The sequence below is a fragment of the Sapajus apella genome, unplaced genomic scaffold, assembly GCF_009761245.1.
Source record: "Sapajus apella isolate SASKATOON/1434 unplaced genomic scaffold, GSC_monkey_1.0 scaffold36, whole genome shotgun sequence".
Taxonomy (NCBI): Eukaryota; Metazoa; Chordata; class Mammalia; order Primates; family Cebidae; genus Sapajus; species Sapajus apella.
In genome coordinates, this window is record NW_022436976.1 from 4,685,511 (window position 1) to 4,713,131 (window position 27,621).

The 27,621-nt window shown below is 33.2% G+C and overlaps 1 protein-coding gene across 50 annotated transcripts in view; it reads right to left on the reverse strand.

The window, feature by feature from the left end:
* ADGRL2 (adhesion G protein-coupled receptor L2) overlaps positions 1 to 27,621 on the reverse strand; it is a 416,407-nt gene that overhangs the window by 12,895 nt on the left and 375,891 nt on the right. For 36 of the 50 annotated variants that reach the window (XM_032296453.1, XM_032296455.1, XM_032296458.1 and 33 more), the window contains 9 exons: positions 27,273 to 27,458; positions 26,426 to 26,464; positions 23,368 to 23,551; positions 13,458 to 13,583; positions 13,026 to 13,231; positions 11,731 to 11,904; positions 10,555 to 10,764; positions 9,400 to 9,620; positions 8,006 to 8,072 (listed from right to left, as the gene is read on the reverse strand). In XM_032296453.1, the coding sequence (XP_032152344.1) occupies positions 8,006 to 8,072; positions 9,400 to 9,620; positions 10,555 to 10,764; positions 11,731 to 11,904; positions 13,026 to 13,231; positions 13,458 to 13,583; positions 23,368 to 23,551; positions 26,426 to 26,464; positions 27,273 to 27,458 (1,413 nt within the window). The remainder of the gene's footprint in view (positions 1 to 8,005; positions 8,073 to 9,399; positions 9,621 to 10,554; positions 10,765 to 11,730; positions 11,905 to 13,025; positions 13,232 to 13,457; positions 13,584 to 23,367; positions 23,552 to 26,425; positions 26,465 to 27,272; positions 27,459 to 27,621) is intronic. The other 14 variants (XM_032296477.1, XM_032296464.1, XM_032296473.1 and 11 more) reach the window with 1 other exon arrangement.

Consider the following 27,621-nt stretch of genomic DNA (forward strand, 5'->3'; position numbering starts at 1 on the left):
ATCGATTTTTTGATAGATCATTTGACATCAAATTACAATCTCATTAAGTCAGTATTATGTGGTAATGATTAAATAAATTAGAAAACCTAAATTAGTTTCTTTAGCTTGATGTACTCCAGGGCCTAAAAGCCATCTGATGGAAACAATGAAGTGAATTCCTTAGAAGGGGCATTTACATCACACAATATACAAGAGAAAAACTGCTGTGTTTGGAGCCGTAAGTCTTGGTTGTGAGTCTACCTCTTGATTATGACAGAATAAATGAGGATAATGGCATCTGCACCATCTATTCATAAGGAATTGTGAGGATCAAATGAACTAACATATGATAAATGTTTGTTATATAAAGTAAGATAGAGTTTATATAAGTATGTTTTGCCATTTAACTGTTAAAAGCCATCAGTTCTTTTTTTTCCTATGTCTCTGCATTGTAAGGAAGTAGACAAATTCTGACGAAAGGCTGTTTTGAGTCCTTCTAAGCATTCAGCTATGCAAATTATCTAGGTGCAAACAAAATCAAAATGAGGAAGATGGAATCTGACAGAGAAGGAAAGTGAGTGGATTCCAAGAGGTCAATGTGAGCTTGCTCAGAGGAAAAGGAGTTGTGTTATGACTGAGAGACAAAGGTTAGTAATTTGCATTTGTTTCTAGACACCTGGCAGAATGTTGGAAGAAGACTTCGGAGGCAGTTCCATTTTTATGCTCTAAAAATAGAACTAAGCTACCTTGTTCCTAGATTTTTGACATTTTATTTTTAGATTACTTTTTAAAAGGAAAAAAATCCATTATTTTGTGAGCTTTACATGACTTAAGAGAATACGAGAAATAGTATATTCAGAAAGGGTGCATTTCACCTATTATAGGTATGGATGAATTTAATTCCTTAATGCAGATAATCAGCATAACCGTGTTACAGTAACATGATCATTTTTACCAAATCGCGATTATCAAATGATCAAATGATAATGCTATTTTATTGATCTTTCACTATAATTTGGAAGAGTGATATAGGGTAATAAATAAAAATGTCCAAGTTCTTCCTAATGTTAAGTTTAGGAGCGGAGCTAAGGAAAGCCTTAATGTAGGCTGTGTATCAAGTCATTTTGTCTACTGTGCCCTATGATTTCTCTTAGATGTAGAACTCCCTCTTATGAGATAAAATGAAGTCAATGAGCAAAATTTTGCAAGTGTCGGCAGATAACATTCTATCCTTTGATGCTAATTACTTAAAGACTAAAGCGGTTATTTATTTAAAAAAAATTTAAAAATAATTTCTTAAAGTCCTTATCTAGAGAAAAAGTAAACACAATTGTAGAAACATCTGGATTTATTTTTGTAACATTCTAGTTGGTCAGAATATAAATAAATGCTTGAATTTTAGGAGATGTTACAATATGATGAATTTCATTCAACAAATATTTCTCGATCTTGTTCCACACAAGGATGTGCTTATTTTTATGTGGATGAATAAGGTGCAATTTCTGCCTTTGAGAAATTAGATAGATCCTTCTGGTAGTGCAGTAAATATCTGATTGGGTTTTTAAAGAATCATGGTAAAGTGTTATCTCTTAATTTTTAAGGAAAATCAAGAGGGTTTTTTTTTTGCTTTTTTTTTTTTTTAATGAAACACTAGCTTTTACTGGTAAAATTCAAGAATGGTTAAAAACAAGAATTCTATAAATATCCTAAAAGTAAACCAAGAAACCAAAACCCAAGTAAACAAATAAACTGACTATTAAGGGTAAGATGGGTGCTTTGCAGATTCAGAATTAAAATTCTCCCTTTGTTTTTGAATGGCCCGTTAAGAACAATTTACTATCTTTTATCCCAAATCTTCTGAATCTAAGATTTCTTTTCCCCTCCTCTTTTAAACAATTTCCTGAAGTGTATAGGACCATAATTTGGTGTTCATCATTTTCCAAGCATAATTAATTATCTCCTTGGGAGAAAAATAGCACTAAAACATTCTGGAAATGAAGTTATTCAGTATCTACTGCAATGTATAAAGTTTATAACAAAAGAATGTGAATGTGGAAAAATGTGGGCATGTAAAGTATTATATTGCAAAAAAGAAGAGGAGTAGAAAATGATAAAATCTTGGAAGTGAACTCAGAAGAAATATTTCTCAATGGCAAAAATCAGGGACAACTTTCCAATAAAACTGACATACTAAAACAAATCTACCAATATAAAAATACAGTTAAGGCTTAAGTATGATAAAGTCATTTTTCCTAGTTAATACTAACCAAGTTAAATTTGCCTTAGAAGACTTATCTCAATTAATCCTTTAAAAACAGACTGTTCAATGCATGTTTCCTCTTTTGCTCCCCTCACTTAACTGAGGTTTTCAACATTACATGTGTGTTTAATGTATCTTTCTAGTTACACATATAATACATTCACAATGAAAGTTCAGAAAACAAAGAAAACTACAGAGGAAAAAGCAGCTACAATCCTATATTCAGAGGTAGCAGTCAGCACTTGTATAACCATTTTACAAATAATTCAGATGTATCCTGCCAAAAATTACTTAGCTACTTTAATGTCAGTGCTGGGATTCAATATAGTGTGGTCTGGGCTCCACAGCCCACAGACTTCCCATATAAAATTAACCAATTTATTCTAGGTGAAAAAATGAGAAGTCTCGTAACAAAACAAAGATATACTAAGTCTATCTTTAAAAGGCTCTATTTCTATAAAAAGTAATCCAACTTAAAAATCACTCAGATGAATGAAGATTAATAAGCTGACATATAAAATACTGCCTCAAAGAAATCCTATTTATGCTATTTACATAATAGGTATGCTCATCAAATGACTTCTGTCTGATGGATTTTCCAGAATTAACTAATTCTCAATTTCCTTTGTAAAACACTACCACCCTACAATCAGCAACTGGCCAAAACACCCGTGCGTCTACTCCCACTAGTCAAGTTGCATGCATAACAACAGTTAGTTGTGTTTTTTCCAAATATGTTTATGCCATTTATACTTTTACATAGTTAACTATCACATAAGCTCATAAATCTAAGTGCAAATATACGAATGAAATTTTAAAAAGCTGTTTCTAACATATTTAAAACAGTGTTTCAGAAGACTTGAAAGTGAGTTTCTTTAAAGACAACTAGAAGTATTGGAAAGATAATCGTAACTTTGAGGGATTTTTGCACTCAAATTACAAGTGTCTGAATTCCTCAACTCGAAGAAACTGAAAATAGAACTTTTAAGCTAATACACTATTATCTAGATGTCAAGAAATTTATAGTCAAACCCAACACGAATGTAGGTGCTAAAACATGACTTGAAGGCATACAAATAAGGAGGCAATGGTATGTTGAAGAGGACAAAATACCATCATTTCAGGACACAGTAATTAGGAAATAAAGAAAGCATGACATATTATAAATCATAAGATGGCAAAAAAATGCTAAATATGAGATTTTTCTTTTTCCCAACTCAATAAAGAAAAATTTCACCCATACATGTTATTTACTAGTCTTATCACGGAAATACAAAAATTTTTATATCATTTAGATACTCAACAATTTATGTTACCACCAACATATATGACAATAAAATACTTTCTGGAATTAAACAGAACATATACTGAAGCATAGATACGTTTTTTTAAATGTGGTTTTATAGTTATCTTATTTTCTCCAATGTTAAAAAATGTAATGCTAAATTTTAGTTTGACAGAATAAATATTGTTGCTGTAATCTTTTTCAGGAGGCAATACATTCTGATAATTATAATTTGGCAGGGGAAAATATTCCAAAAACTTTTTTCCTCTTTTTTCTTGTTTTCTTAAAATACAACTGTGGAAATGAGAACAAGAGGCAGAGAGGCAAATAAACAAATGTTTGATAAAAATCTATAGTCTTTTTAAGACAAAAAGGGTAGCTTTCAAATAAACTACTGGCTGCAAATCTGAGTTTCGTTCTTCTTTGCATTTTTCTCATTACACAAATGGCTCTTTCTAGCCATATACTTCTGTGCCTTTTTTTTTCCGCCTGGTTCAAATAAGTGATTTCTTTCTCCTTACTTTTACTTTTGCCCAATTTGTTTTTCTGCCTTTGACGTACATTTACAAAATAAAATAAATCACAGCCATCAAACATGGTATTTTCCCTATTTCTCAATGGAAGGCAGGCAAAGAGGCAAGGAGAGAACAATGTCTCTACCATCCAAATGCTGCTCTTCTCCCTTGAATTTCAATGCAGCCACTCTTTGCCCCTCTCGCTCTGTTTTTATTTTCACTGTAAATACCATGAAGTTTAAACATAATATTTTGGCATAGGTTGAAAGGCTCCATGCATCAGTGAGGAAGGAAAATGGTGGAATTACAGCTGCATACACAAACATTTGTCTAAACTTGGTAAGTACATGCAGTTACTCAATTATCCACACAGATGCCACTATTAGTAAATATAGGCTATTAGGACTGTGGTACATACCTATGACATCCCACCAGGCTAAATGTCCATGCTAATAATTAATTTTGGAGATGAAACAACTCATTTAAGAATTAATCAGGTTTTTGCTTAGCTCTGGGCGTGTGTGTGTGTGTGCAGGTGTGTGTGTACAGTTAAATAGATGCTTATCTCTTAAGAGAAATCTCTGTGAGTGAGAGCAAATTGAGAAAAAAAAAATTTCTTATTCAGCCAAAAGGGGTAAGTCATCAAAATGGGACATTTTTTCCCTCTCCCACTGACAAAGATCACTCTTACCTATCCCCAAATAATAATTTCACAAATTATTATTTATAATAATCAGCCAATATAATTTGCTGATAAAATTCAACATTACTTAATGATATGGCACAGCTAAACATCACTCATATTGATGAACATGAAAATACAAAAGAGTTTTAAAAAAGAAAAAGGTACCACAGATTATAGGAGTGCATAGTTTGTTTTATGGACATCAACCTGCTCAATTGAATCACATCCGTCTGAGCTTAACAGCTTAAAATTCATTCCACAGCTTGCAGTGCTGACATGGATATGATAAGACAGAAGAACAGAAACATCACTCTGAAGTAACCTAGCTGAACTGCACATGTTCTGACCCTTTTTGTCCTCCCTGGAGCTTTTGCTACCTGGCAAATGCAACTCTAAAACTATACTTGTATCTCCAGATCTTTGCTGTTAGCCAAGCAGAAACCTATTTCTCCCTGGGACGAGCAGCCAGAGAGGTGTTCTCTGAAGAAGGCTTCTAAATGAGTGTGTGAGCTGAACTCTTACTGAACTGAATTAATTATTAACGATGCAGATGGAGCTGTCCAAATGATAAGAACAGCTCCTGACGTGTCATGATCCAAGCTTTCATTAAACCATTTCAGGCATACTAATGGTTTCCCACTGCTCATTACTTACCAGCACTTTTCTCATAGATATAATAACTCTAGTGCCTGTAGGCAAGACATTCTATAGAAATGCAGAAGTAGGAAGTTTTATCTTCCTTAGCATATTATTTTTCTTCATAGATTATTATTTAGAATGTACACCTCTTTAATTCAACTAAGTGAAACAGTTTCAATCCAGAAAAATTAAAAATGCAAAGCTATACTTTCTAGGAATAGCAATAGGTAAATTTTGTTATGAGAATATTCCTTAAAAGGATACTATTCAGTGTAATCTATATTATTAAGATTTGTGTCTGAATGGATTTTTAAATGCCTTATTATCACCAAAGGGAGATGCACATAAATATATTTTCCACACACATACACTGTATAATCATATCATATCTCAATTTAAGTTACTCTTTTGCAAGACACTGTTTTATATTTCTTTACCACTCTCTATCTCTCTCTGTTGGGAAAATTAGAGAGCAAATCAATTGCAGGAGAATTCCAACAAGGTCTGTACTGGGATTGCTACCTACCGGGGTTTTTGTTTGTTTTTAAGTTGAGAATACTGTTGAAAAGGCCCTCACATCTCAACCTGAAGGATTTGGCAGAGGATAATAATGACAAGACTTATAAAGTAAGTGCTCTGCTATAAATGAACAGTATAATAAAATGTTGTTTACCCTTTTTTCTTACTAAAAGCTGAGTAGGTTGAACATTAATTTATTTTGCTAAGTGAAATGTTTTTTAATGATCTGAAGTCAGTACTTATCTTCACAGATACCAAATAAGTAAAACTATGTTATAAAAGAGGTAAACATGTGACAGCCTAAGAGGCCAAATATCCCTAAAGCAGTCTTTACATTTTCAAAATATAAATGTGTTTGATGAAGGTCTTGGGGGAAAATGGAAGGTTATGTCTTTAAGGATCATGCCTTTTCATGTCAGCCATTTAACTCTAGACTCTAGATAGGCTTAGGCTGTGTTCACATATGAACACCAAGAACAAAATCTTGGGCAATCATCAGATTCAGTAATTCTGATGAGAAATCAGCTTTCCTAAGACTTGAGAATGTTTTACTGGTTTAATTCATACAGGCATTCATCTCAAATTTCCATTTCACTTTGTATAAGTAATTGTGTAAAATAATTAATTTTAATGACAAACATGTATACACTTGAAGTAGTTTTAATTAAGGACTAAAAGTTTTTCTCAATTTTATGAACCACTACTTAACCATGAAAATATCCAGAGGAGATCATCTGTGTTACTTTTTTGAAAAAAAACAAGAAAAAAATCCTTAAGATAGGTAGTATTTATGCATTTATGTTTCCTTTTCAGAGTTTATAATGTCCATTTCTATCACCATAGTGCTAGAACTGAGCAAAAGGGTTTTTTTTTTTGTTTTTTTTTTTTTTAAATTCAGGGTCTCACTCTGTTCCTGGGGTGCAGTGGTGCAATCATAGCTCATTGCAGCTCTGTGTTCCCGGGAACAAAATATCCTTCTGCCTCTGCCTCCCGAGTAGCTGTGACTGCAGGCATGTGCCTCCACAGCCAACTAATTTAAAATATTTTTGTAGAGGTGAGGTCTTGCCATGTTGCCCAGGCTCAAGTGATCTCAAATTCCTAGGCTCAAGTGATTCTCCTGCCTCAGCCTCCCAAAATACTGGGATTACAGGTGTAAGCCACCCTGCCCAGCCCTGAGTGTAAGTTTTAAATACCAAAGTCTAGATACTGTAGCTACACTCTTTTATTTCAACTATATTTCAAATGTGACTAAAAGTAATGTAAGACATTTAAAAATATCTTCATGTCATTATCCTTAACTTGTATCAAACTCATTTAAAAATACTATTTCTTGGCCGGGCACGGTGGCTCAAGCCTGTAATCCCAGCACTTTGGGAGGCTGAGGCGGGTGGATCATGAGGTCAAGAGATCGAGACCATCCTGGTCAACATGGTGAAACCCCGTCTCTACTAAAAATACAAAACACATTAGCTGGGCATGCTGGTGCGTGCCTATAGTCCCAGCTACTCAGGAGATTGAGGCAGGAGAATTGCCTGAACCCAGGAGGCGGAGGTTGCGGTGAGCCGAGATTGCACCATTGTACTCCAGCCTGGGTAATAAGAGCGAAACTCCGTCTCAAAAAAAAAAAAAACTATTTCTTAAATTAATATTTTCATTTGGTATCTTACGTCTTATGCTGATTTAACAGTCATTTGTTAGTGCAAGCTTAAACAACTTTTTATACCCTAAAAATAATTGAGGATGTGGATATTCATTTAAAAGTATTAAATTACTATGTGGAAACTGAGATAATGAAAATTAAGGTAATGTTCTTTCACTTTCCTGACACAGTCACTTAATTTATAACATGGCCTATATGTAAGTATATTTTTTAGATTACAAAGTGATATTTTAGCATATTAAATTAGAAATCAGAAAAAGTACTTTTTGGAGGAAAGATTTTCAGATATATTAATTAGCAAGAGTAAAAGCTCATATATAAAATACACTATTATCCTGTGAGACAGGCAAGTAAATCTTTGAATGCACAGACAGATAAACAAACAATAAAACAAAATTTTTTTGTTTAAATAGCACTGCTAAAGCAGCAAGCTAAATAGCAAGGGAAAACAGAATCTGCTTACCAGAATAATGAATGTAACAGGTCCAATGAAGCTCCATATAAAGTAGTTATCAACATGAAGCCAGCAACTATTATGAAAAGAAAAGTAGTTTCTATGGAACCTCAAAATCACAAGGAAAATAGGATTTTAAAAATCTAAAAAACAAAACTATCTCTACATTTGCCATTGAAAATTCATTTATCACGTGCAAGAGCGGTAATACTTCTGAGTTGGCGTTCACTTAACAAAGGATAGTAATTTATTTACTTCGAGCTGCTGGTTTTATATTTGATAAATGCATACAAAATCATGCTTGTATGGGGAAAACAATAAACACTATCCAACACTAAATCCTTTAAGATCTCTCGCTTCCCTAAGAAAGACTTGAAACTCAATATTACAAATTGTCTCATCATTTTAATAATTTTCAAATTATTAATTAATTAATTTTAAATAATTTTCAAAATTTGCTTTTCAGATCTGTCTGAGCTAAAGTGTTTAACCCTATGGGACATAACAGCCCCCCCAAAACGGTTCCAATGTTATGTTTGTTGCAAAACAGTGTAGCAAAAATATAATACCTCCACTAGGAATGGATAAATACTAGTAAAGGAAATCAAAGCACTAAACTCACATAGTATTAGAGCAAATGATGCATAAACTTATTAAGACAGATTTTACTTAGTGGTTTATTTTTCATATAAAATGGAATCCCCAATGAATTTCTTTTATTTGTCTTTCATCATCTGTACAGTCAGAAAGCTTTCTTTAGTCCAAAGAATCTTTATATAACTAATTTTATCAAAGGAAAAAAATAAACAGAATTAGAAGGCAAATTCATGCCTCTAGCAAATAAAATCCTTAGAAACATTACTATGTCTACCTTCTGTCACTTTGTGTAAATACCTATTTTTTATAAACAAAAGACAGTGACTTATTTTAATCCCTTCAAACTGCCTGATAAAATATTATCAAAGTAAAACATATGGGATGGAATGTGCTACTGTCACAACTCAGAATGAGAGTTAGCTAGAAGGTTGGCTGCACAAAGAGAGTTAATGAAGCATTAGTTTAACACTGAGTCGTTAAACCTGTCAGATGCTTTAAGTTCAGAAGGATTTTTACTTAGTATCTTTCTAAGGCCAAAAAGTTATTTACTTTTTCAATTTGTTTCAGGTCAATCTTTTGTGTTATAAAGAAAGTTCATAATTTAGAATCTGCCTTACCAGAGTACAAATCCTCTGAACCCAGAAAATTACAAAAGACTTGATTGTAATTTGTGCACAGTATGCCCATTCTCTTACCAATAAAGCTTTCAGATGCTATTTTAATCTGTCAGGGACCCTCACTGACAGCTAACAGGCTTTAAAAAATTATTCACTTGAAAAACACTCAGGTCGCTTGCAATTACTTACGCTTTTTCTGTTCCATAGCTCTTATAGTCAATAGCAGCCGAAACTCCAACCACTGTGGCGGGAAACAAGTAACCAGCAACATAGTAATATTTTTTCCTTGAATATTCACTTTCAAAAACTTCAACTAACATTAGATAGAGCTGCACACCTTCTAGGCACATCCAAGCAAAAGCCGCCAAAAAGAAAAAGTGCAGAAGTCCTGCAAATATTGGGCATGCAATCTACAGAGGAAAAAGAACAAAAAACAGAAAACTCATGAGTAAAAACAGTCCACTCCAAAACTATAAAATACAAAGAGAAATCACTATGATTTTAAAAAATACATTATTCAGAGTATACTAATGCTTCCTCAAAATATTTTTTTTTCATAAATGGAAACAAGCTAATAAAAACCTTGCCTAATTTGAAGACTATCATGTTCACAGAGTATAATGCCAAGTGTGCTAGATTTTATCAAGGTAGAATCTTACTATAATATTTTTAGTGAAATTAAATATCAAATAAGAAAGCTTCATAACTTCTTTTTGTGAGTTATCTGTTATGAAATCTGAATATTCTATTTGTAGATAATTTAATTCACAAGTCTTTAGGAGTGGTGTTTGCAAATATATTATTTCTATTTTTTTCTATAACGGAATTTAAAAATTTTGCTTTAATGACAAAATCCTGGCTCTAATTACCTAGGATTATTTTCCTGTCATATCTGGAGCATTCTTAAATTATCCAAGTGCAGATGAATATAGGGTGAAGCATTAACTAATTAAATTCTGTTTCTGACATTAAGCCCTCATGATGATGAATAAATTGCTCTGAATACAAAGAAAGGATCATTGGTCAGAATGACTACGTAAGCAAAATAAGAATTTTTAAAATAGGATCTTTATATTTCTGTATCCCCAGAATTCTTCTATTACATGTCTTAATAAAATCCCAGAAAAATTTGAGTATATTTTAATATACAAAAGGAATTAATTCATAATAATATTACTTAATAATTGGGCAGTCTTTTAATTTACCACTAATTGTCTTTCAATATTGCCATATCAATTATATCAAGTTACAAGGTCAAACATTAATATCAGTATCATATGTCGACTCACACCTCTTAAAATAATTTTCAGAGATCTAAGGTCAATTAATTCAATTGGTGCTTACCGCATATTTTGTCTTATCAATGCCTATTAGGAAAATAAATTCAGCAATGAAAAGGTTGATGCAAAGGTTCTTGTGAATAGTATTTCGGTCGCTCTGCAGGCCACGGAAAAAGCAGAAGGTGAAGATGCAGATAGCCAGACAAACGAGGGAAATGACAATTCCCACCCAGGTGATCACTGTAAGAAGTAATTCATGAACTCCATCTTTATACTGAAAATGAAAAGATATGAGGAACATTAGTATTCCTGCATTACATCAACTAGAAGACTGCTTTCACATGTACAGCTAATCGTTTACTGCTGACCTCTTTGAAGAATACTATTCATATGTGTTCAAAAAGGGCTCAATAGTAAAAAGAAATTTTGATCATATAATAGCGTTCAACATTATTGCCTTTTATATTTAAAAAATTATCTACATGAGAGGAAGATTTTACCTAGAAAACAATACAAGAGCCTGATTTCAAAATATAACTGAATTAACTATATAAACACATGGAGACTATTTACATGACAGAATAAAGAATGCTCATTCATGATTAAAAATGACTGACATTTTAATGATTTTTTCCAAGCTAACACATAAACCAAGTTTTAAATTTTTATTTTCTCCTTGGGTTTTTGTATGTTTACATATTGAGAGTTGAATATACAACATATCTGAGACCGAAATGCTACACTTCTTAAGATACTTTTGTCTTCTGGTCCTTATTCTCTTAATCACAAGAAACAATATTGAGACATATTCCAGGAGCCATTTTGACTTTTCAAAAGATGCAGCTTTGCATAGTGTGCAAAGTGGTTAGGAAACTTAAAAGCAGAAGTTGTCAAATTAGACTCAAACATTCAAGATGGGAAGGGCATGCTAAACTCTAGAGCCTTCTTTTTGTACAACCTATTGCTGCTCATTATTGAAATCTTCTATTGCCTCTACCCAACACCTGCCACAAGAAGGAAAACTTACAAGTCTATAAAGTTATAGCACATGATTTTGAGAAGTAACAATAACAGTGCAAAGACTTCTTAAAATTTATGGACAGTAGAGAAACAATTAGAAATCAACATTACTTTGTTTGCTTTTCAGTTACGATAAGCACCCAAAGAACAGGACTATTATACAAGCTATTTTGAATCTCTGAGGTTTTCTCTGCTACTAATTAGAAGCGCAAATACTTACTGCAATTTCCCTGTGGGCCATGAGAATTGCAAAATTGGTTAGGTGGCTGCATGCACATGTTGTCCGAGTTTTATTAGTGTCGACCAGCTTGCAGCCCTGGGTAGACCAATATCCCATCATAGTTCTCTCTGAGTAGTTCCAGAAGGAGCAGTTTGCATTGAAATAATTGTCAGGCTGGGAAATAAAATGACAAGGTAAAATTAGGATTTTATACTCTTAAGATGGCAGCAGCAATTGTTTAAAATGCATAAAAGGTAATTTAGATTAAACTTTGCATGTTTCAGACTATAAAGTTTTCATCAGCAAAATTGTGGACTGTGTTATACAAGGTAGATACCTAGCTTAAAAGGAGCTTTATAGTCCGAAACACTCTATAAAGTGTACTCTAAATTACCAAGACCCATTTTACACAATTTCAATTTCCATTTTATGATTTTACATGCCGATGGTACATTAGAATCATTTTTTTTTCCTTTCTGATAACATGAGAGCCATAAATTTGTCTGAGAAAATTATATAAGGACCAAATGTTTTAAAAATCCATGTTCTATTTTGGGTCTATTTTTGGTTAGTTTTAAGAGATACATTAGTGACGATGTGAATCCTATTGTTAGTACCTCAAAGCTCTTAAGAGTCAACAACTGAAGCAGATATGAGTACCGTAACCACACAAATTTATTTTTCTTTGCCAATTTGGAGATCCACTTTATCTGTGGGCATTTATTCACTCTACTTATCACAACAGCCAAACATTCTGTAGACAATCTTCCAATACAGTGTAAGTACTGAAGTATCAACTTGCATTCTAAGGCACAGCAGAGGAATCACATCTCCTCAATTGTTTTTTTTTTTTTTTCCTAAGCACACTACTAGGTAGCAGCTGTGTCAAATATGATCAGTAAAACTAATGAAAAAAATTTTGCCACACAAAGGCAGAGTCCTAAGAGTTAATTTATTAACTCAGTTGCCCTACTGCTAAGGTAAGGGTTAATTTTCATTTGAAAACAAATTAGAATCATTTACATTTTCCTGTTGATTACTGAATTAGCTTTCATTAAGAATACACTTAAGTTCTAATAATCACTGAACCAAGCTCATTTAATTTTATGTTCACAGACTTAAATAAACTTGTGTCTCTGACTTTGTCCAACATTTAAAATTCAAATGGAAAATGGTCTTGTCTTTCCTCCCTCCCATCTCCCCATTTCTCTCCCCATCCCCAGCACCTCAGTTTTGCTTTCCTTTCCTTCTACTTTTATAACCTTCCACTACTTCATTAGCATACATTAACTTACATCAATGTGTGGCAGGGTGAAAAGCACAGGATCAGTCAGGTATACTCGGCTGGACTCTTTATTGATTGAAACTGAAATGACGTGAGAATTCACTGCAATGGTGCTATTACGACCAATAAAGTCAGCTCCCAGTTTAATGGTTGCATTTTCTGTACTAAGGAACTGTCCCAGACTCCGGTAAATGATGAACACCAACTTTGCAAGCCCTAGGAAGGTAAAAATAGTCACATGATTTACAAAAAAACACGCTTATTAATAACTAAGACAAAATAAGAATAAAATGATAAAGTCCTAAGGTACTGTTTTAAATCTGCTTTTAAATGGTAAGCCTTTTTTTGTCTTATAAAGAGTCAAATACATTTTAGGATTAATAGGTTTTTCAACAACAACAACAACAACAAAAACTGGCAATTTTTTAGACTTCCATCTTACCATTCCTGCTGTTCTGTTTGACGGTATTTGCAGAGAGTTGGATTGAGCTGCCTGCTCCTTTGATGCCCAGGGGAAATTTAAAGTCTTGGATCTGTCCTTCTGTACTGAGTACGGCAACTTCTAGGACTGCATGAGGCAAAACATAAAGCAGGGAAAAGGAGGATTCTTTAAATTTAACTCAAGAGGCAAATGATAACTGTATGGAAACTACTGTTTTCTTTTTGTCTACTTAACAAAATTTTACTGTTAGGTTTCAACAAAAATCATGAACAAAAAAACAATCTGTTAGCCTATAAGTATGAACAGTGTATGAATAAATAGTATGTAACTTTCAAGGTTTTATATTTAAATCATGAAGCTAAACAAAAATATTTCAAACTCTTATTTTTTGGCTCTGTATATCAAGTAACTTTTCAATGACCATTACTTGACAGTGGTAAAACTAATATGAAGTACAAATCTGAACAGCTTTATGGCATCTACTTCTATCTCTGATCCATTTTAATATGAAAAATTATACAGGTCAAAGTTTGCAGTAATACATCTTTTTTCTAATTTCTAAAAATAGCAAGCCGAGAAGAATATATTTATGATGAAATGTCATTATGTTAAAACTTCCCATTAATTCTCACTAGTAACCATCAATTTTTACATACTTAAATTGGGCAGAAAACCTACAGGCCAAACCTGGTATGCCATTTGTTTTTGTAAATAAAGTTTTATTGTAACACAATCATGCTTATTCATTTGTATATTGCCTATGGCTTCTTTAGCGCTACAATGTCAGTTAAATATTTGCAAGAGAGGCCACCACGGCTTGCAAAACCTAAAATATATACATACTATCTGGACGTTTACAGAAAAAGTGTGAAAACCACTGTCTAAACCAAATTTCAAAAATTCAAACCAAGTATCGAAATTGAAAACCACCCAAGGAAAACAAGTCAATACAAAACATTGAGAACATCTACCTATAAACATGCCAATGCTAACTTCATTTCAAAAATATAATTAATAGTAACCACTGTCAATACAAATGTTTACCGTCTACTGGGAATCCTGATACAGATTGCAATTATTGTACATTTACATTCATTTAGATTTTAAAACGAATGGAAAAGTACATTGTTTTTACAGGAGTTAACTATCTTGTATTAATAATCATATTAACATTTTATTGATGAAATCTAAGGAATTCTATAAAAAATTCATTAATTTCCAATATTGAAATTTAAAAAATAATACGTATTCTCATGTAGTCTTAAAAAACGTTCAAAAAATACAGTTCATATATATTTTTTTAAATGTCACCCTCTCTAATGTCTGTATTATTGCACAGCTATTTACCTACAATTCCCTTTTCCTTTTTACAAAAATTATCTCATACCATTGTACAGTAATCCTTGGAAACTAATTTATTTTTTTATCTTCTGCAACTTTGTTTTGTAAAATACATCTATATTTAGCTGTAAATATAAAAATATAACATTCATAAATTTTTATAAGTAATTACACCACCTGTCAAACCCCTGAAATACAAATTTATAACAAGGATCATGTAACTGTTAGAATTCTATCAGTTGCAGAAACTGGTTGATATACTTAATTATTGATTCATATTTGAAAAGATTAAGCAGATGGGATGAACTGTTCTCATATCGGACTCTGTATGTGGGGGCAGGGAGCAAAGGCAGGAAGAAGTCTGATGAAAGTAACTGATTCTTCCACACACTGTAAGGAGCTATCATTAGCCTTAAAACAAGACAGGACGAAAAAAGAAAATCCTGTGAGTTTTCATGAACCATCCCAAATACAGATATATATGTACAAATATTTGTTTAATTTCATGAAACAAATACTTATCAAACTTTACTTTCACTAAACAAAAATTTACTTATTAGAGTTTAAAAAGTAATGTTCACAGTAAAGAAAAAGTATGAATTTTTAAAAGGAGTAAGATCATGACTACAGATCTTAGTAAATATTTTAAGCTATTTAAGATATTCTCATAAGAAAATGTAATAATGAATTTTATACCAACAAATAATTTATATCAATACATTTTTAAAAGGCAATAGAAATTTTCCTAGAAAAATCAAACTAAAAGAAATTAAAAACCCTAACAGTTTATGACCATTAAAAAACTCAACTAATAAATATGTTCTGAATTTTAAGTAAGATTTCTATTTTCTGTTTCAGAAAATAGAAAAAGATGTGTCCTAACTCATCTCACAAAAAATTATGATACTTTCAGTCATTAAAATGATGCAGAAAATCTTTAATAAAACATACATACATTTTACAATATCCTGAACAAATTAGTTACTAAATTAGGTTTTAAAAAGGCATAGAGAAATTAATACATTAGAAAATATATTCCTACACTTTGTCAAATACATTTTTAAAAACTATTCACAGAAAGAATAAATTTCAACGACCATTTAATGTAAAAAAATCTTTACCAAAAAATAGGAATTAAAGAAAAATTCCTTGACCAGGTAAAAGTTTTCTTATCAGATAAAGGCTAAACCTTTATCTATCCAAAACCTATACAACAAACTATAGTGTAAAACTCTAGAAGCACCACTTTTAAAGTCAAAATGATCTCTATCACAGGTTTTATTTAGCACTGTACTAGAGGGTCTAGCTTAGTAATTCAAGAAAAGTAAATAAAAGGTATAAATAAAAAAACAAGTATTATTCACAATAAACACAATTAACTGCATAGTAATCATAAGGGACTATGATAAATTATCAGAAATACTAAGAATTTAGCAAGGCTGCTATGAGCAAAATCAATTGTGTTTCTATACACCAAACAACAAGCAATTAGAATACATAATTTTAAAAGTGGTATTTATAATAAGTGATATTGTTTACAATAAAAACAAGAAGTATGTTATCTAAGAATAAACCTAATTTTTAAAAAGTGCAAGACACTAAAAATAGGGAAAATACATAACTTTATAAGAAGACCTAAGAAAAAATTGAAGAAATACGTAACAGTCTGATTTGGGAGAATGCAACAGTTTAACCTGGCACCTCTTTCAAAATCAATCTACAAACTCCATCCAATTCTAATCAAAACTCTAACAAGATTTTTTTGTCTGGAACTTGACCCACTGATTTAAAAATTCATATAGAAGAGACATGCCAAAAAGCAGCTAAAGCAGTTCCTCAAGGAGCAAGGTTGAAAGACTCAACAGATATTAATATTATGAAAAAACCAAGGCAGCAAATAATACATACTGCTAACATATAAGATATCATTTCGAATCATTAGGGAAAGAAATGGATTATGCACTAAACATATACAAAGAACTGGTTATTCATATGGGGAAAAATCAAATTAGCTACCTCTCTCATACAATATCATAACTAAAAATAAGTTTCAGATAGATTAAAGACATAACTGTAAAAAGGCAGAGGTTTATCATTTACAAGGGAAGTATAAGATCCTTACAAGCTCAATGTAGAGAAAATTTTCCTGAGTACGAAGCCAAAAGGAAAATATTTCTTAAACAAGATAGCAAGAGTACCAACCCTAAAAGAATAGACTAATAAATCTGACTTATTATGTAAAACAACAGATTCCTTATAAAAAGGTAAAGCCCAAACAGAATAAATGTCTGTAAACTATATAATCTTCACAGGATTAGTGTCCAGTATATATAGAAGTATAAAGAAAAAAATCAAACAGGAGAAAGTTGTGGACAACAAATTCCCATGAGAGAAAACTGGCATAGGTAATAAATCTGTTAAAAAACAAAAACCAACATGAAGCAATCAGTAAATTGCTTAATTAAAATTAAACAATAATGCAACCAATTTGAATTCATTAGATTGACAAAATTTATGTCATTAATAAAGTGTTTGCAAAACTAGTAATGGTATTACTGGTGAAAAAGTAAACTGGTAAAAGAATGTAGAGAACAATTCGGCAGTATCTAGTAAAGCTTAAGGTGGATACGCTCTACTGCTCAAAAACGCTATTTCTGTGTATGTGCACGTATGTCTAGAAAGGCACACATTGGAGGAAGAAGGCATAAAAAACTTTCATTACAGTTTTCCTTGTATTAGCAAAAAAGCAGAAGCCACTAAAATGTCTATCAGCAGTATAATAATCCTGGTGCATTATTAGAAAAATAGATCAAATGAATTACAGATATGCATATCAGCATATATAAATATAAAAAAATAAAATAAGGGAAAATTATACAATTATGGTCACACGTGGTGGCTCATGCCTGTAATCCGAACACTTTGCGAGTCTGAGGTGGACATATCACCTGAGGTCAGGAGTTCGAGACTAGCCTAGCCAAAATGGTGAAGCCCCATCTCTGCTAAAAATACAAAAAATTTAGCCAGGCATAGTGACACATGCCTATAGTCTCAGCTATTTGGGAGTCTGAAGAAAGAGAATTGCTTGAATGCAGGAAGTGGAGGTTGCAGTGAGCCAAGATCGTGCCACTACACTCTAGACTGGATAAGAATGAAACTCTCTATCAAAAAAAAGGAGAAGAAAATTATGCAATTACATTTATAGTGTGAAATTAATGTTAAAAACATGAAAAGTTTTCAATATATACACTTACAAAGCAAATTTTTTAAGCTTATAAATGCTAAATAGTAGATGACAGCTACCTCCTTCCTGATCATATCAAATCCTGGGAACTTCTACAATATCTATGATTTTCTTTTTCCAAAAAAATCTGAAGCAAATATAGTTAAATACCAATATGTGGCTCAGCTGGGTAACTGGTCCCCACATGTTATGTTATCCTCTGTACTTCCTGTATGCTTGAAATTATATCTGCCTTATTCAATAGATTTTCTGAACAGGAATATACTTGGTTCATTGGAGAACCATTCAGAGCCTCACTCAGCCAATACTGTAGACAGAATTTTAATATATTTCTCTTTCTTTGTTTCAAATTCCTCAGCAAGTAGTGCCTGTAATGAGAGGAAAGAGGAACAACTATGACCTCTGCTGGGAGATCTGCACCTTAATGGGCAGGGGCTGCTCCAAGAGCCTGGGTCCCAGAAGAAAAACAATATGGAGCAGAAATGAAGATGACAGGAAGCAGAGCCGAAGCCCAGCCTCAACAGTTATGCAGCAGGAAGGAGTAGTAAACCTTTGTTGTTGTAAGCAGATGGGACTTTGGAGTTTTTGTTACCACAACCTAACTAAGTCTAAAGTGGTGATAAAAATCAAGTTGGCTACGCAGCTCATTAAAACTATAAATAAGGCTGGGTGTGGTAGTTCACACCTGTAATCCCGGCACTTTGGGAGGCTAAGGTGGGTGTATCACCTGATCAGGAATTTAAGACCAGCCTGGCCATCATGGTGAAACCCTGTCTCTACTAAAAATATAAAAATTAGCAGGGCATTATGGCAGGCACCTGTAATCCCAGCTACTCAGAAGATTGAGGCAGGAGAATCACTTGAACCTGGGAGATGGAAGTTGTAGTGAGCCAAGATCATGCCACTGCACTCCAGCCTGGGAAACAGAGGAAGATTCTGGCTCAAAAAAAAGAAAAAAAAGAGACAATAAATAAAAGGGAACTTTATAACAGATGGATCAGGCTGATAACATCTAAACCATGGAACCAATCTGAAAATCACAAGGAAATAAAACCAAAGATTATGTGGTGTTGATATGATGCAATAGAAAGTTCTTGTTAAATTAGAAAACCACAAAGTTAAACCTAGCATGATCATGCCTCTAGATCTAACCATAGTATACCAGGCAGAGTTAAATGATATACTGCGGATGAAATAAGCCAAACCCAGAATGTGACAAAGTCTACAGGACAAATCACCCACCGGGCTTCCTCAAGAAAAATAAAAAATGTTTAAAAAATATTTTTTTAACATGCAAGGAGACATAACTTTTAATTAAAAGATACGTGGCCAGGCTCACACCTATAATCCCAGCACTTTTGGAGACCGAGGCTGGCAGATCACCTCAGGTCAGGAGTGTACGATCAGCCTGACCAACAAGGTGAAACTCCATCTCCACTTAAAATACAAAATTAGCCAGGCGTGGTGGTGAGTGCCTGTAATCCCAGTTGCTTGGGAGGCTAAGGCAGGCGAATCACTTGAACGGGGAGGAGAGGTTGCAGCGAGATGAGATTGCGCTATTGCACTCCAACCTAGGCAACAAGAGCCAACAACAGCTGAACTCCGTCTCAAAAAAAAAAAAAATACTCAACTGATATATCTATCAGATTTATTACTTGGACTTGTATCCTGGTTTCAACCAAGTATTAATAAATTTATAAAAATTAAGAATATGTGAACATACTTTTGTTATCTATTGAAACGTTTTTGTTTTTTTTTAAAGTGTGATAATAGTATTGTGGTTTTTTAAAGAGTATAGGATACATACATATAAAGTTTCTTACAATAATCACGATAGGATTTTACAATTTGCTTTAAAATAATACAACAGTGAGAGGAATAAGTGGAACAGGATTAGCCAGATGTTGCTAAAGCTCAGTGTGGGGAATTTTTAAAAACAAAATTTAAAACTGCTCTTCCCAAGATATAAAGAAAATAAAGTCACATACCGCAGGGAAAATATTCAGAATCGGTATATTTGACAAAAAGACTTACATCAAGAATATATAAAGAATCTTTATAATTCATTAAATGAAACAACTCAATTAAAAATGGGCAAAAGATATAAACAAACACTTCACAAAAAGATATCTGAATGGTCAATAAACACATGAAAAGAGGTTATCAGTAAAATGTTACTTAGTAATCACAGAAATGCAAAATAAATCCACAATGAGATGCCACTACGAACCACTGAAAATAAAATGACTGCCAATCCTAAATATTGGTGAGGATGTGGAGCAACTGGAATTCACATATGCTGTAATTCAAGTTTAATATGATACAGCCACTTGGAAAAATGGCAGCCAAAAAGTGGAAAAAATTCAAATGTCTAACAAGTGAGTAGATAAACAAATGGTGGTATATCTTCGCAATGGATAATACTTAGCAATAAAAAGGATTAAATTATGGACACTCCCATGTATGGATAAATCTCAAAAATATTCCTCTGCGTAAAAGCAACAAGATCAAAAAGAGTATTACACACTGTATAATTCCACTCAACTGAAAATCTAGAGAAAGCAAAACTAATCTACATGGATAGAAAGCACATCAGTGGTTTCTAATGTGTTTAGGGCTAGGGTCAGAGGAGACTGACTGGACAGGAGCATGAAGAGCCCATGTGAGGTTCCTGATGATTTATAAGGTTGTATAATTGTCATACTCCATCAAACTATACACTTAAAACAGGTGCTCTTATTGCATATTTGAAATTATACCTTCAAGTTTTTTATTTCACAATCAGATATAAAAATAGATAGAATTAAATCATTTTTATGGAGCCACATATCATAAGGGTAAATCAAAGATTTAAGAAGAAATCACTAAAGAGAGAAATCAAATTGGTTTAATAACCTAAGACATTATAGCCATATCCTCAAGGGAGTGAGAACACAGAGAAATAACAGGCTATTTTAGTCCTCATGTCTGAAAAGAGAACATGTCTGAAAAGAGACAAGTCCTAGGAGAAACATGAATGTTTTCCTCATACTAAATCAGGGCCCTTCTCCCCCACAAAAAAACAAAACAAAACAGAACTGTTCATACATTGGAAATAAAAAAGGCATAACTATTATTATAATATGTAAAATTACTTTCTTTTATTTTTTTTTTTTTGAGACCAAGTCTCACTATTGTCACCCAGGCTGGAGTGCAATGGTGAGATCTTGGCTCACTGCAAACTCTGTCTCCCTGGTTCAAGTGATTCTCCTGCGTCAGCCTCCCGAATAGCTGAGATTACAGGCAGCCACCACCATGCCCAGCTAATTTTTTGTATGTTTAGCAGAGACGGGGTTTTGCCATGTTGCGTAGGCTGGTCTTGAACTTCTGACCTCTGGTAATCTGCCTGCCTGGGCCTCCCAATTTTTTTCTATTTTTAAGATGGGGTTTTACCATGTTGGCCAGGCTGGTTTCAAACTGCTGACCTCAGAGATCTGTCTGCCTTAGCCTCCCAAAGTGCTAGGATTACAGGTGTGAGCCACTGCACCTAGCCATAAAATGATTTTCATATTGATAATTCTTGGGTAATCAGCATTTAGACTAGTAAATCTCAGGCATTATTTTAGAGATGCCAGTCTCTCCATAAAAATGAAAAAAAAAAAAAAAAAAAAAGAAAAAAATCCTTTAGTTTTATTTAATTATCATTTATTTTTTGAGATGGGGTCTCACTCTATATCATCCAGGGTGGAATTCCGTGGTGTGAGCTCAGCTCACCGCAACCTCTTTGGCTCAGGTGATCCTCCCACCTCAGCCTCCCAAGTAGCTGGGATTACAGGCATGCATCACCATGTCCTGATATCTTTTTTTTTTTTTTTTGGTGTATTTTTTTTTTAAAGATGGGGTTCTACCATGTTGCCCAGGCTGGGCCTTAAACTCCTGAGCTCAAGCAATGTGCCTGCCTCAGCCTCCCAAACTGTTAGGATTATATGCATGAGCCACTGTGCCCAGCAAAAAAAAAAATCCTTTAGAACTCTGAAAAATGTAGGTACTAGAAAAAATGTATTCCTGGACATTTAATTGTTTAGAATATTATCTCAAACTTGGATAAAAATATCTTCGATCCATAACCATAGTGTGCTCTAAATATGTAAGGCTGATGGGAGCATAGATGTGAACCTGGTCCATCAAATTTTCTTGCACAATTGAAGAAGCAGGAGAAGGAAATTTTAAGGTTTTTAAAAAATAATTTTTAGACTATTTAGAAAACAAATTGATGTCATAATATGCCACTTCAGTAATTACCGATTTTCTATTCCCAAACCGCAAATTAAAAAAAAAAAAAAAATTAAAAATACTTCATTTGTTTAAAAATTCACTTATGTAAAATAAATGTAAGGTTTTGAATTCAAATATAGGTGTGTCAATTTGATTTATGTCCACTTCTTCCATATATTCCTTTGTTCTGCGTTTTTGATATAAAGTCCCATGACTTAGGTAGGCACAATAAGGCATAATTAGGCATTAAGACATGGCATGCCAGATAGCAAGTCTTCATTCAGTATCTGCTGCCCTAATGAAGTTAGCACTACTTCTGGCAGAAAAGGAGTCTGGTCCCGGTTCTTTCACATTTATGCTTGGGAAGCTTTTTACTTCACTAAGGTATATTGTTAACTTCATCTGAACTTAACCTCACTGAATAATTAACAATTCTAAGTTGTTCAAACCTAAACTAATAAAATTTTGCTGTATAGCTTTCAAATATTTTCACAAGTGAATTCCTGTCTCTCAGTGGTAGCATCTGAATTCAAAATTATGCTTCAAAACTATCAGCAGCTATTCCGCAATCTATGAAGCATGGATGTTCTGCATTGTGGAAAATGTAGTTCAGCAACCACATTTTTGACCTGAAGGCAGTTATGTTTAATATAAACATTTGACTCAATTTCTGTGTGCTAAAATATTTGACTGAGAGAATACATTCCATAAAGTAATTTAAATTCATTAGGAACATATTGTATAAAATGGTAAAGCATTTGCCATCGTTTCATAGCAAGCACTTTCATTACTTAAAAAATCTACATTCTGGTATTAAGCATTTTTACACTTTTTCGTTAATGATTTTTCAATTGGAAAAAACACACACACATAAAACCAACTTGTAAAATATAGAGTTTGGCTTTTGCATTCATTTTAGAAAGTGTGATCAATAATTTCTCTTGCTAACAGACAAAAATAATTTGACAAAAAAGTGTGGCACTGAGAAATAACAGATTCAGAATGGAAACATTATCCTCTTAGATATGTACATTCTAAATCAAAGTTAAACTTGACAGTAGATTCACTTACCAATATTTTCTGTGGGCATTGAGACCCTTGTTGGTTCTAAAAGATTGTCAGCTAGGACAAAAGCTCCTTCTTCCAATGTATCGAGTAACATTGTTGCGGTATGTGCTTGTTCAGAAGAATTCATATGTTTCCATGATTCCAAAGCTTCAGGTCTCAGAAGGTTGTCCACTGTGTCAACAATTGCCTGTATCCATTAGAAAACTATCATTAGGTTTGACTTCTTTTAGAATGAAAGTGATTTTCAGTCGCTGAGGAGTGACAACTATAATATTTACCTATCATGATTTACTCTTCCTTCAAGATACAAGAACACCTAGACAACATATATCTGGTCAACTTATAATATACACCTGGACCATTTTAAAACAGGACTAGCTGAAGATTAACAGACTGCTATTTGATTATAAAGAGTAAATGTAGAAAGGTGGGTTGTTTCTATCTATTTAATCACACCTCAAGTGTTAACAGTTGGAAACCACCTGTGTCAGCTCTTAATCTGAGACATTACTCTTACAGGTAGAGTCAAAACTACTAAAGTAGTCCTATTTATAATCGCAAAACTTGAATATTCTAAACCAAAAATACTAAGGTCTTTGGCACAGACTAATATGTATGCTTGAAAATTAAACTATATTATTTTTTGGAATCTGAACTAAAATAGTAACCAAAATTATTCCTTATAGACATTGTCTACTTATTATCGCTTGAAAAAAAAGAAAGGAAAAGCCCAGGTGGTAATAAAATTCATAAATTATCTGTGAACATTTTCACTCTTCCAATTCTCTGTTCAGCTAAAAAAAACAAACAAAAAAAAAAACCACTTAAGCATATACTTTAATTCATCAACAATGATCTGCTTTTAAAGGGATAAAGAAAAGAATCAAAATTAAAGCCTCTATTGATAAGTTGACAAAAACAGGAAAGTAGAATAAAATCTTCATAAACATCCAAGTTGTAAATATTCATATATGTAGGTTTATATTTATTGCTACACAAAGTAACAGTAAATAAAATACAACTCAGTTAATGCTGAAAGCAGCCTCTTATACTAATATGATCTGTAGCTACATCCTCACTATGCATTGGAAAGCTGAAACACTAACTTTATTTACTCTATTCCATTCACCCAGTCATAATGTGTCATTAGGCCCATAAACACATAGGTTTGATCTATTGGTAATCACTGAAGAAAAAGAACACACATTTTACAAAAAGAACAACAATAAAAATTGCTAGTGTGAGGTACTATATGAATGGGGGGAAAGTTGTTTGAGGCTACCGTCAGAGTAAGATTAATTAGTTTAATCCATCTTAATATCCTCGTTCTGTCTGCCTTGTGAGCCCCCACGACCTTCCTGGCAGGTGGAAGATACTTCCAAGTGGCGTTAAACGCTTTTTTTCTCCCTTTAATGGGAAATAGAATAGTCAGAATGTTCACACTGATACTGCTGCAGCCATTAACTAGAGTGGAATAGAAATTGGTCTGCAGAGGCCAGATTCATTAGTCACCAAGAAATACAGGCTGGAGCCTCTCGCTAATCTAAGTTACAAATGAATCCTCTGTCACAAAGTGGGAACTTGCTTCATTTGCATAGTGTAAGTCAGCTTCTGATTTGTAATTTAAAGAGTTTTATTAGTCTTATCTGAACAGAGAAGCTCATTTGAAACATACTGAAAATGACACTGGTCAGAAATTAAGGTCATGCTGAAATTTACTCCATATACACATAACTTGCTGATGGCATGCTTTTATTAATTTGAAACACTCCTTATTTATGACTATTTGTACTTGTCTAGTGGGATCAAAATGATCATTAGCCTAATCATATTCCTGAAGTAGTCTCTTCCTGCCAAAGGACAAAAAAAAAAAAGCTATTCTTTGCCAACTGAGATGTATGTCCTGGGCAACATACCAATTATTACATTTCATACATTAACTAATATCTTAAAAGTGAACTGATCATTGAAGTTTAAAAAATTCTGTAAACTTCAGCAGTTATTTCTTTGCCCCTATTAAACAGGCTAAAAGGGGACTTTCAGAGCAGTATTACCTAAAAACAGACTTTCCTACTACCTTTTCTTGTAAAGTTTTCAGGTTCAATAATGTCTAATACTAACTAGTGAGACATCATTTTTTTCTAGACTTTGTCAACCAAAATTAGTGAAGTCATGCTTTTTAATAATCTCTAGTCTAAGAAACTACAAAAGTTCTTTTGTTTTGTTGTCACAATATATGGATTCGTTCTTCAAGGTTTGATTTACCACAGTTATAGTCCCCTGAAGAATGAGGTTAGAAAATAACTAACTCCGCAAAAGGAACTTCTAAAATTCACAGAAGAAAACAAAATGCAATTTGGTATTATTATTTTGATCTATCACACAGAACTAGTACGGCATAATTCCACTGTTAGTCTCAGCATGTTTCCTATTACTTGGATAGACCAGGGAGAAAACCCGGCTGGAGTGGACAGGGATTGTGAGCTAAACAGTGGCTTTCTGTTCCTATTAGCTTGATAAAAACCAGAATACATCATATACAGATATCACAGTCAAATTATTTATATTTCATTTCTAGTAACCCATCACCGGATCAACCTGATTCTAGAAATGACTCCTAAAAATTTCAGAACAAAGCCTATTTGAGTATATCACAAAGAAAGCAGTGACTTTTTCATGCACATACATTATGACTATACAGTCTTTGATATGATAAACTGCCAGGAATATATCATAGCTGTTTGACTCAAGTTGTTTTTTAATCCACAGAGATGACAACAGGAAACAAAGAGACTATATAATTACTTTCCAATTAAGAAGATATTTCGTTAAAATTCATGTACTTTTGGATGAATGGAAAAACAGCAAAAATTATCAAAAATAAATTATTTGCTTATTCTGAGAGTAATATACCTGTGAAAAGCCAACATTTGTACAGCTGATATGGGGCACATTATATAATTATCAAAGACTGAAATACATTGGATCATGCAGCAAGATGATAAAGCGTGGCAGGTAGCTGAAGAAGGGAGAAAGCAGGGTGACAGCACAGGAGAGATACCTTAAGGTAAGCCCTGCATGTCTTCTCTCGTTTTTGGAGCTTTTAAGTAAAAGAAAAGAAAATCAGAGGTTAGATTTTTATCTGCTGAAAATGAGGAAAGAAGAAATCCTCAAAAGTTAAGCTGGTGTTCCACAGCCTAAAGTTTATATGGAGTAGTCCTCTGGAGTCTCAGTCTGCACTGACTACCAAAAACTGCTTATTTACAGTTTTTTAAATTATATTTTATAAGCATACTAATCCAAAATATGTTGAACAAAAAGAGACAAAATATATACTGCAGGAAAAAAAAGTCAATTTTTTTAACCAGGTAGAACCACATTAGGCACAGATTTTGGTTTCCTATGAACTAATGTAAACACTTATAGTGCGGTGAAAAGTAGCAATCAAACTTTTGTCAAAGCAGGAAAAATTAATGGCACTGATACAATATATTCCTGGAGAGGGCAACTTGTCCTTCTTCAGAAAGCTGCGGGCTAATAGTCCTATATGCATCACAATTTTGCTGCAACTGTAAGAGTTCCATATATTAGCATACAAAGTATATCAACTGTATAACATATAATCTCTCCAAGTGCAGATAATGCATTATAAAGTGACAGTACTGACCACAATCAGATGGATAAATTTTGCCACCAAGATCTCTCTCAGGTAATTAACATCATTTACACTTTTTTGGGAGGGCAGGGCACACTGCTCCTTTCTCAACTGTAATTCTTCCTTGGAAAATGAATCAAATTAGAAATTTTTCTTCTAGGTATATGTCTGGGAGCCAGAGATTTGGCTCTCAACTGCTATAAGAGCTGTCGTACCAAATGTTTAATTCAAAAATAACAAGAGTTCTCCCTACCTTGTTATAACTCCGTCCAGCTGAATCTTTTTCACTAGGTTTCAGTTCCTGCAGCTGTGCATCAAGAATGTCCACCAACTGCTCCATCAATCTCACTGAAGAACTTACATCCCCAGCAAACACCGGCCCTTTGGTATGTTTAGCCAGTTCATTGGCAAGACTAGCAGCATTTTCTCCACTTCTGATCTGAAATGACAATTTGTATTATCTCAGTTAAATTTTCTGTTCTGTTTACAGCTTCCAGTTCTGAGTATCTTTATTGTAATGAAAAAATTATTTGCAAATGTCAAATTGTTCAACTAACTGAGACCGATAACTTTCTCTTCATTTTAGAAGACTCTAGGCTCTT